This window comes from Chinchilla lanigera, unplaced genomic scaffold (assembly GCF_000276665.1).
Source record: "Chinchilla lanigera isolate Chin_1 unplaced genomic scaffold, ChiLan1.0 scaffold00092, whole genome shotgun sequence".
In the NCBI taxonomy this organism is placed as follows: Eukaryota; Metazoa; Chordata; class Mammalia; order Rodentia; family Chinchillidae; genus Chinchilla; species Chinchilla lanigera.
In genome coordinates this window covers 7,298,109-7,307,573 of record NW_004955493.1, presented here as the reverse complement: position 1 = coordinate 7,307,573, position 9,465 = coordinate 7,298,109, and the positions used below count along the sequence as shown (strand labels likewise).

Below are 9,465 nucleotides of genomic sequence, written 5' to 3'. Positions count from 1 at the left end.
TTCTGGAAGCCATCTGGCCCGAGGTGCGCTTTTGACACCTGTGTTCCCATCACTTTCCCTCAATGTCTGTGGCTGGAGCCAAAGGAACTGGTCTGGCTCTCATGGCCCTGGCCAGCCTTGTCCTCGTCCCCACCCTGCGCCTCCTGATTTCTGATCACATCCCCCCACCCCCCAGCTGGCTGCCAGTGGTCCGATTCATTGAGGAACAATTTGAGCAGTATCTCCGGGATGAAAGTGGCTTGAATCGGAAGAACATCCAGGATTCCCGAGTCCACTGCTGCCTCTATTTCATCTCACCCTTCGGCCGGGGGTACAGGGCTGAACCCTGGGGGGGGGATTGGGGGCCTCTGCACTCTGGGGCTGGGCCCTGACCAACCCCTGGGTGCAGGCTCCGGCCCCTGGATGTGGCCTTCCTCCGGGCAATGCATGAGAAAGTCAACATCATCCCAGTCATTGGCAAAGCAGACGCCCTGATGCCTAAGGAAACCCAGGCTCTCAAGCAGAAGGTGTGGGCAGTGACCTCTGATCTTTTTTTTTTTTTTTTTTTTTTTGTTGTCTTTTGTCTTTTTGAGACAGGGTCTTGCTATGCAGCTCAGGCTGGCCTTGAGCTCACTTTGTAGCCCAGGCTGGTCTGGAACTTGCAACAATCCTCCCTCAGCCCCCCGAGGGTTGGGATTACAGGATTGTGCCGCCAGGTCCGGTGGTGACCTCTGATCTTTGATCCTAAGTGAAGCCTTGAACCTTCAGTCCTCCTGCCTCCGCCTCTGGAGTGCTGGGATTACAGCACGTGCCACCAACTTCAGCTTTTGGGGTGGCCTTTTTGGAGTGCAAGGTGGCAGGCTAGACCCTGAAGAAAGTTTCTAAGGAAGATAGGCAAGAAGCTGCCAGAAGCAGCCATATCTCTAAAGGCTCAGAACAGGATAGATATGGCAGGTGTGGTGGCATATAACTATAATCCCAGCACTTAGGAGGCTGGGGCAGGAGGATCGCTGCAAGTTCCAGGCCAGCCTGGCTACATAGTGAGCTCAAGGCCAGCCTGAACTGCATAGCAAGACCCAGTCCCAACAAGAGCAAGCACACAACAACAACAAAAAGGATGCATATACAAACCCAGGGCCTAAAGGACAGGGGCAGTCTGATGCCTGGCATCCCTTGGGCCCATGGTGCTAAGGAGCCCCAACCCTGGTATCTTTGAAGCCCTCTCCTATTGTTTTGCTTATATCTCTCCCGGTCTCTTCATGTTTGTCCTGTTATAGGATCCTTCCAAGTTTCTCACTATCTGTGTCTTTCGGTCCTTCTGTGTCCATCCCTCCCTTTCTCTGTCTCCCCGTCCTGTGTCTCAGTGTCTGTGGCTGTTTAATGTCAGTGGTTCATGGCCTTTTTTGGTGGCACTGGAGACTCAACCCAAGGCCTTCGCACTGAGTTACATCCCCAGATTTTTATTTTGAGACAGGGTCTCACTAAGTTCAAGACAGGGACTGTACTTGGGATCTTCCTGCTTCAGCCTCTCAGAGGGTTGAGCTCACAGGTGTGCACCTCTGTTTTTCCCTCTCTCTGCCTCTGTCCGCTCTGAGATTCGGGACCAGTTGAAGGAGGAGGAGATCAACATCTACCAGTTCCCAGAATGTGATTCGGATGAGGACGAAGAGTTCAAGAGGCAGGACGCCGAGATGAAGGTAGGAGAGGCCAGGCGGAGGGGAACTAACAAACAGGCCTCTGCCCGCAGAGGCCGATGTGCGCTCTGCTCCCTGCCCTCCAGGAAAGGATCCCTTTCGCAGTCGTGGGTTCCAGCGAGGTGGTGAGGGATGGTGGGACTTCAAGACCCGTGAGGGGACGCTGCTATTCTTGGGGCACCGTGGAGGGTAAGGCCAGGCGTGCAGGGAGCCCAGACTGCCTTCAACAGGGGTGGGCTCTGGTCCTGGGGATTCCCTGGAGCCAAAAGAGGGGTCCTTGGGCCTCCAGCTGCGGGACCTCGGCTAGCATGGCCCCAGGACTCGCAGCAGAGCCCACTCAGAGGGTGGGACAGACCCGAAGCGCTCTGATGCCCGCCCCCTAGTGGAGAACCCGCACCACTGCGATTTCCTGAACCTGAGACGGATGCTGGTGCAGACCCACCTGCAAGACCTGAAAGAGGTGACGCACGACCTGCTCTACGAGGGCTACCGGGCCCGCTGCCTGCAGAGCCTGGCCCGGCCCGGGGCGCGGGATCGAACCAGCCGCAGGTGAGAGCCGGGGCCCGCTGTTTTGGTGCTTCCAGGGGCTCCTCTTGAGGTGGCCTTCCCAGGCCGGCCCGCCCTACCCGTGACTTCGCCTTCCCACCCAGGCCTCACCCCCACACTTTGTGGTACTGGGGACCGAACCCACAGGTTTCGCGCCGAGCTACATGCACAGCCCTTCTTTGAGACAGGGTCTCGCTAACTTGCCCGGGAGGGACTCAAACTCACGATCCTCCTGCCTCAGCCCCCTGCCCCCATGCGGGGATTACACCGCGCCCGCTCTTTGCCGGCTCGATTGATCTTCGGACTTCACTTGTGGACACACCTGCGCCTGTAAGGCTCTAAATTCGACCCAGGTCCTAGCCCTGATTCCTGCTCCCTTCCCTCTCCTCTAGCAAGCTTTCCCGCCAGAGCGCCACGGAGATTCCGCTGCCCATGCTGCCTCTGGCCGAGACGGAGAAGCTGATCCGCGAGAAGGACGAAGAGGTGAGCGAGCACCTCGCTTCCCCTCTAACCCAAGCCCCAGTGCCCCCTCGAGGCCCCTGCTCGGCCCCGCCCGGGCCCACCGCCTGCACTCTCGCCCCGCACAGCTGCGCCGCATGCAGGAGATGCTGGAGAAGATGCAGGCGCAGATGCAGCAGAGCCAGGCTCCGGGCGAGCAGTCAGACTCGCTCTGAGCGGCGCCGGCGCGCGCCTCCGCCCGCCCTGGGCGCTGCCCCGCCAGGTGCTCCCCACCGCAGCGCCCTGGGTGCGCCCTCCACACGCGTCTCGTCTCCGGAGGCAACGTCAGCCCGGCCCTGCCACCCTTCTCCTTCGACCCGGTGGAGCTCGCCCGCCCCTCCTCCTCATATACGCTCTGTCTGCAATAAAAAACAGCTTCCCCGAGGCCCCGCGTCTTCTTCCTAGCGGTGGAGCTGCCTCCCTCAGGCTCTCAGGTCACCACTCAGTTGGACGCTCCCTGTCCGCGGGCAGCGCTTCCGCCTGAGCCCCCTCCCATCTGAAGGCAGGGAGGTGGTGCACGCTTGTAAGAGGCTGAGGCAGGAGGATCGCCACGAATTCCAGGCCAGCCTGGCCAATGTAGTGAGTTCAAAAGGTTGGCCTAATTACATAGTGAGAGCTTGTCTCAAAAACAAAAATAAAACAAACAGAAAGAAATGTGGGGATGTAGTTAAGTGTGAAGATCCTGGGTTCGATTCCCAATATCGCCAAAACAAACAAACAAGCAAACCATACTGAAGCTGTCGCAGATAAGAAAGAAAAGACCAGCTGAATTTTATTGGGAGTCCGGGGTGGAAGCTGGAAGCATGAGCCACCAGAGGCCTAAGAGGGTCCTCTACTCCTGGTCCTTGGCATCACCGTGCGTGATGACGTAGCAGATGTTCTTGTAGTCCACGTTGCCTCCCACATCTGGGGGGAAGGCTGCCCACATGTTCTTGATCTGGGGACACGCAGGGGCGGCTGTGAGCTGCGCTTGTGCTCCCCCTCCGGGTCCCTCCGCCTCTCCCAGGTCCTTCCCTACTCACCTCCTCGGGGGTGAAGCGGTCGCACTGCGTGGTAAGCAGTTCTTCCAGGCTGGAGAGGGACCGAACGGGGAACATGAGCGTGGGCTGGAGATTCCTGTCCCCTGCCCCCTTTCATCCCCGTTGCCTCGCCCAGCCTTCCCTGAACACTGGGGTCACCCTTAGATCGCGGTCTGGTCCCCTGCTTGCTTTTATTCTGTCTCCACCGCTGTGAGGATGTGACCCTATCACCAGTCCCCACCTCTTCTCTCCCTTACTTGGGCAGCACGGGTGAGAATCGACAGCTTCCTGCCAGGGCGCAGCTGGAGGGGCCACTTACAACTGCTTCTTGATGGTGCCCTTCCCCTCAGGGTCCAGGACCTTGAAGGCGCCGGTGATCACATCCTCGGGGTCGGCACCTGCGGGTTCAGAGGGCACAGAGTCTCGAGGGTCCCAGCAGGTCTGGGAAGGGGCAGCTGGGGGACAGGATGAAGAACATACTACTCACCCTTGAGCTTCTCCCCGAACATGGTCAGGAAGACGGTGAAGTTGATGGGACCACTGGCTTCCTTCATCATGGCGTCTAACTCCTCATTCTTCACATTCAGGCGGCCTGGGGTGGGGGAGTAAGGGATGGAGCCGAGTCTTGATTTTTTTTTCTTTTTGGTACCAGAAATCGAACTCAGGACCTTGTACTTGCCAGGCAGGTACTGTGCCACTAAGCTATATCCCCGGCCCCTTGATTATCTGACCCATTTTTCAGATGGGTACTGTGGCTCAACCTGGAGCTGACAGGGATGGACCCCAAGGGCCCTGAATCCCCACCCTCACCCCCATCCACTCACACCCTGAATGTTCATTGACTTACCCATGGCTGCGAAGGTGTCCCGAAGGTCCTCCTTGTCAATAATGCCATCTCGGTTCTGGTCGATTACTGTGAAGGCCTGTGGGGGGCAGGGGCCAGGAGAGCGTGAGGTCCCCACAGGCAGGGCGGTGAGGGATGAGGTCTCCGGTGACTTCTCTTCCGCATCCCCACCCCGGGCAGATCAGATTCTGGCCCCAGGCCAGCTGTCCTCTTCCACCCCAAGCGGGAAGGGGAGGAAGGAATTCTAAACCCTCGCAGTCCCCCAACAGGTGCACATTCCAGGGAGGGCGCCTTGCCCAGCCTTCCATCTCCCAGGCCTCACTCACCTCCTTGAACTCCTGGATCTGGGTCTGGTCGAACATGGAGAAGACGTTGGAGCTTCCGCCTTCTGCTGCTGCCCTCCTCTTGGCTTTCTTGGGTGCCTGGGGAGTGAGAGGTGGGCAGAGGTCCCTGGGCTGGCCCCGTAGCTCTCAGGAAGAAATGGCTTCTACCCGGGGTTCACTGTGTTTTTGTTTGGCTTTTTGAATGGGTCTTGCTATGTTTCCCAGGCTGATCTTGAACTCCTGGGCCCAAGTGATCCTGTCACCTCGGCCTTCCAAGGAGTGGGGTCTCTGGGCATGAGCTACCACACCCAGCTAGACTCGGAGCTCTTTGAATCGCTTTCTCTAAAACGACTCTGCCCAGGGCTGGGGATATAGCTCAGCGGCACAAGCGCCTGCCTGGCAAACGCAAGGTCCTCAGTTTGATTCCCGGTGCCAAAAAAAAAAAAAAAAAGTGGCCACATTTCTATGTGGCAAATAAATAAAATGACTCTTCTCTTTCCTGGGACTTCCTGAGGGCATCCCATGAAGGGACTGTGTGGGTTACATCCTTCGCATGCCCACCTCCTACCCGTCCCTGCACTCTTCCCTCTCCACACCCTCAGCCTGCCTCCTCCGAGCCCCAGGCTCCCTGTGTGGCCCCGATCCGCTCATCTCACCTGGCTAAACCTCTCCTTTCTCATTCACAAAACAGCAGTGGGAGTCCTCCCGCTGGCCTAGAGGACTTCGGGGAGGGATGGAAGCAGGCTGAGGGGGGCCAGACCCTGTGAGTGGAGCATCTGGACAGATTACCCTGTTGTCCTCGAAGCTACCGCTGTTTCCCTCTTGTGATATCAAGAAAGTGAGGAGTCATCTTTTCATCAGTTTTCGGACTGGGAAGCAGCTACTGTCTTTCTAGGGTGAGGTTCCCCCGAGTCTGAGGGATCTGGGCATAGGCTGGGCACTCTCACTCACCATGGCCTAGGTCTCCTGGAGCGGGGCAGCGGCTCTGGCTGGAAAGCAGCAGAGAGTCAGCCCGGCGCAGTCCCTCTGAGGTTATATAGTCCTACCGCAGGGAGCCCTTAACATACCAGGGTAACCTTAGCCCTGCGGGTGCCCACCCCAGATACCAAAATAGCCCAGCTCAGGGCCTCTCCTTTCTTGGAGGGCCCACGGCAGCTGGAGCCCAGGGAGGGAGGAGGGGGTGGGTCTTGGGATGTGTGTCTCATTAGGAGCTAGGCAGGAAGAGATGTTCTTTCTCTCCAAAGGGGGCTGGCATGTGCCAGAGTTCAGAGACAGAGGGAGAAAGAAAGAGAGGTAAAGCAGATCCCCATACCTCTTAGTGGACTGTATTTAAAATCTGAACCCCGTTAGCCATTAACTGAGCACCTATAGTGTGTCAGGCAGTGTGCATAGCTTTGTGGGTGTACTCTGACAAACACAATTCCTGCACAAGCACATGGTGGCATTCCTAGTCAAGAGTGTGTGTGTGTGTGTGTGTGTGTGTTTGTGTGTGTGAGTGTGTGTGTGAGAGTAGTGAGAGCTTAAAGATGGGAGAAAGCCATCTGTGGGAGCAGGAGGATCAAGAAGTTCTCCTACATCTCCTCCAAGGAGAGGGTAGATTTTGTGAGGAAAGATAGCTCTGTGGTCTCGGGCTTTGTGCTTTAATGCCCTGGGCCTTACTTTCCTCTACAAGGTGGAAATAATTCTTATCCCGTAGAAATTTCATTAGGATTAATCAGGCCCTGCCTTGGTGGAACTTAAGGTCTAGGGGTAGAGACAGGAATAACTGCTGAAAGGATGGACCAGCTGGTCAGTAGCCCAGAAGCAGAGGAGGGCTCAGCAGCCCCATCTAGGGGTATAGCAATGGCTTAGGGAAGGCCAGTGGAGCAAGTCAGGTGAAGGTGGAGAGGCCGGGACCCTGCCTCTAGGCTGAGAGCATGTCTGCCTGGGCAAAGGGCGTGGGCAGAGAGAGATCAGGTGCCCAGGCTGCCAGCAGTGTGGTAGAGCTGAAGCTGAGAGTGCAAAGGCCTGGTGAGCAGACACTGAGGGTGGAAGGTGGAGACCTAGGGAGCTTGAACAGGTTTAAAGCGGGAGAGAGACATGACCCAGTAAGAGTCTAGAGCATTTCCTGCGTGCTGAGAGAAGGCTGGGCCTCAGGGGAGGGGGCGCAAAGACACCAGGAGGGAAGTGAGCTGACTCCCGTTCCAACGTAGCTGCCATGGCTAGTAGCCTCTCTCTTCACTCGGGGCAAGAACTGGTTTAGCTGACTGTGTGACTTGGAGGCGCCCCCTCCTAAGCCTCTGGGCTCCAGTGCCCCACTTCTCTCCGTGCAGTGGAAATCTGCAGAAACAGTGGCAGAGGAAGCCCCAGGTTAGCAGAGCCACCCATGCCCTCCTCCTCCTCCTGCTCCCTCTAGGACCTGATGTCCCAAGAAAGGGCCCCCCCTCCCCCTCCTCCAGCTCCATGCCAATGCTTCTAAGACATTTTCTTTTCTGGGCACCCGGGCCCAGCCACCTGTTGTCTCTTAAGAATAGTGAAGGAGCCACCCTAAACTTAGCAGCTGGCCTTGGCCTCCTGCACTGGGCCCTCCCTGCCTCAGATGGCAGCTGCCTTGCCTTATATGGTTACCATGGGGGGTCCAGGCCAGGGAGGAGCCCACTCATTACCGGATTCTGGGAGGGGACAAGGACTCCAAAAGGGAGGGAGTGTTCAAGAAACGAGTCAAATGGAAGGTGAGGAGTTGAGAAGGAGATCAGACACTGAATGGACATTCACAGGGCGTGGGTCTGAGCTGGGGGTGAAGACTCCCAGATAACTCAGAAACCGAGGAGAAGCTGGGAATCTGGAAGCTAGGTGGGACTGAAATATCAGGATGGCAGACTCTGTATGGAAGTCAGAACCTTCTAACCCTGGGGCTCAGGGGAATCGGGTGGGGGGTGTGCTTGAGAAGTTGGAAGGCTGGGGATCATAGGGTTGGGTCTTCGTGCTTGTGGAGTAAGGGCAACCTGGGGGCTCATGAGAGTGGGGTGTAGGTTCTTAGAGGAAGTGAGAAGCACAGAGAGATGTGGCAATGAAGGGAGAGGAATTGATAGGACTGGGGTCTTTGCTATCTCAAAGAATAAGAATACAGATAGGGGAGTTCATGATGTTAGGGATTCATGGGGCTGGGGATTTAGCTCAGCGGCAAAGCTCCTGCCTGGCAAGCACAAGGTCGTGAGTTCGATTCCTGACACCGGAAGAAAAACAAACCAACTACACAAAAAAAAGGGATTCATGGGTTTGGGTTCTGGAGTCTCCCACTAGAACATCTGGAGGCATGATGTCTGCGGAACTGCAGTTTGGATTCTGGGGAGGAGCTCAGATAGATGGGAGGTGAGGAAAGGGATTTGGGGCTTGAAATTTTTTTTTCTTTTTCTTTTTCTTTTTTTGTTTTTTTTTTCCGGTACTAGGAATCGAACTCACGACCTCACGCTTGCCACGCAGGCGCTGTGCCGCTCAGCTAATCTCCAGCCCCGGGCTTGAAATTCTTGCGGGAAATAGGAGATCAAGAGAGAGGGGTAGCTTAGAGGATTTGGGAGCTCTGAGTAGAGTCGAATTAGACAAAAGTCGACAGTACAGGATCCGGGCACAGCTCAGAGTCCCACAGACTATCAGAGGGAAACTCAGGAGCTAAAGAACTCAGAACGGGCAGCACGGCACTCTTATTGTTAAGAGCTGTACTAAGTGCTCCCGGCCCCTTCTCTGCGCCGTCACCAACTGTCATCCCCTTCTCGCGCTTGTCTCCGGTTGTCACCGACTATCTCTGGGCTGGCACCGCCTGCTGGCAGCATCCCTACTCGTCTGATGCTACCATTGGTGGAGAAGACTAGCTATCTTCCTACTCTGTTGCTAAAGTGGAAGAGAGCAATCATTGGCTAACGAAGCAAATGAATCGCAAGTTTGGCCCGCCTTCCCCCAGGGGTCATTCCTTCTTAACCATCTTCGGAGACCCAAGAATTCCTCCCCTCTTTTTATTGACTATAGCTGCTGTCCGTCATTGCTCGCCTATTCCCTTTCTCATTGGCTCCCTTTCTACCATTCCTATTGGCCAGGAAGCTTCAAGGCCCCGCCTTCCACTACACTGTACCTGCCTTCTTCCCCGCCCTTCCGCTGTCATTTACTCTTCAGCTGTGCTTATTGGACAGGAAGTTCAGGTTCCCGCTTTTTTATTAGTTACCTCCCTTATCCCGCCTCCCGCCCTCACCTACTCTCTGATTGGTTTTAGAGCCCTCCGCCTTCTCCGTTTCCTCTTTCCAGGTTACCACCCCCTTCCCGCCTCCAGCCCCACCCACCCTTCCTTCGATTGGCAGGGACCCAGTTCCCTGTCTCCTATTATTCGTCCAAATCCTCAGACGAGGCGGGAGGAAAAAAAAGGGGCGCGATGAGCCAGGCCTCGCGCAGGCGTAGAACGCGGAGAAGCGGACGCTCCGCCGCGTCTGCGCAGGCGCGACGTCCGCCGCTTGCCCCAAACGGGAGGGAGAGAGTGAGCGGGCGCGAGAAAGACCCCGGCGCGAGGCGCCTGCGACCCCAGGCCCTCGCCGCCC

General features: G+C 56.7%; 3 protein-coding genes across 6 annotated transcripts in view; 2 read left to right on the top strand and 1 right to left on the bottom strand.

Moving 5' to 3' along the window:
* The window catches only part of Sept1 (septin 1), a 4,551-nt gene extending 1,449 nt beyond the window's left edge, over window positions 1–3,102 (top strand). For 3 of the 4 annotated variants that reach the window (XM_005405254.2, XM_005405255.2, XM_005405257.2), the window contains exons 5-11: window positions 176–310; window positions 389–506; window positions 1,575–1,676; window positions 1,760–1,862; window positions 2,057–2,222; window positions 2,612–2,702; window positions 2,807–3,102. In XM_005405254.2, coding sequence (XP_005405311.1) covers window positions 176–310; window positions 389–506; window positions 1,575–1,676; window positions 1,760–1,862; window positions 2,057–2,222; window positions 2,612–2,702; window positions 2,807–2,893 — 802 coding nt within the window. In that variant the 3' untranslated portion in view covers window positions 2,894–3,102. The remainder of the gene's footprint in view (window positions 1–175; window positions 311–388; window positions 507–1,574; window positions 1,677–1,759; window positions 1,863–2,056; window positions 2,223–2,611; window positions 2,703–2,806) is intronic. The other variant, XM_013504780.1, reaches the window with a different exon arrangement.
* A 353-nt stretch (window positions 3,103–3,455) lies between these two features.
* Mylpf (myosin light chain, phosphorylatable, fast skeletal muscle) lies at window positions 3,456–5,965 on the bottom strand. The gene is made up of 7 exons (XM_005405251.1): window positions 5,855–5,965; window positions 4,907–5,002; window positions 4,584–4,659; window positions 4,224–4,328; window positions 4,056–4,134; window positions 3,740–3,788; window positions 3,456–3,654 (listed from the first exon to the last, which is right to left on the bottom strand). The coding sequence occupies exons 1-7, from the start codon at window positions 5,855–5,857 to the stop codon at window positions 3,550–3,552; spliced, it is 513 nt and encodes a 170-aa protein (XP_005405308.1). The 5' UTR covers window positions 5,858–5,965; the 3' UTR covers window positions 3,456–3,549.
* Window positions 5,966–9,350: 3,385 nt separating this feature from the next.
* The window catches only part of Tbc1d10b (TBC1 domain family, member 10B), a gene marked incomplete in the record, with an annotated part of 12,194 nt that continues 12,079 nt past the window's right edge, over window positions 9,351–9,465 (top strand). Inside the window, 1 exon segment of the mRNA XM_005405250.2 lies at window positions 9,351–9,465.

Coding starts and splice junctions, on each gene's coding strand:
- Mylpf (XM_005405251.1), bottom strand. Junction 4,329..4,583: donor GGACACCTTCGCAGCCATGG/GTAAGTCAATGA, acceptor CCCCCACCCCAG/GCCGCCTGAATGTGAAGAAT. Junction 3,655..3,739: donor ACCGCTTCACCCCCGAGGAG/GTGAGTAGGGAA, acceptor GCGTGTCCCCAG/ATCAAGAACATGTGGGCAGC.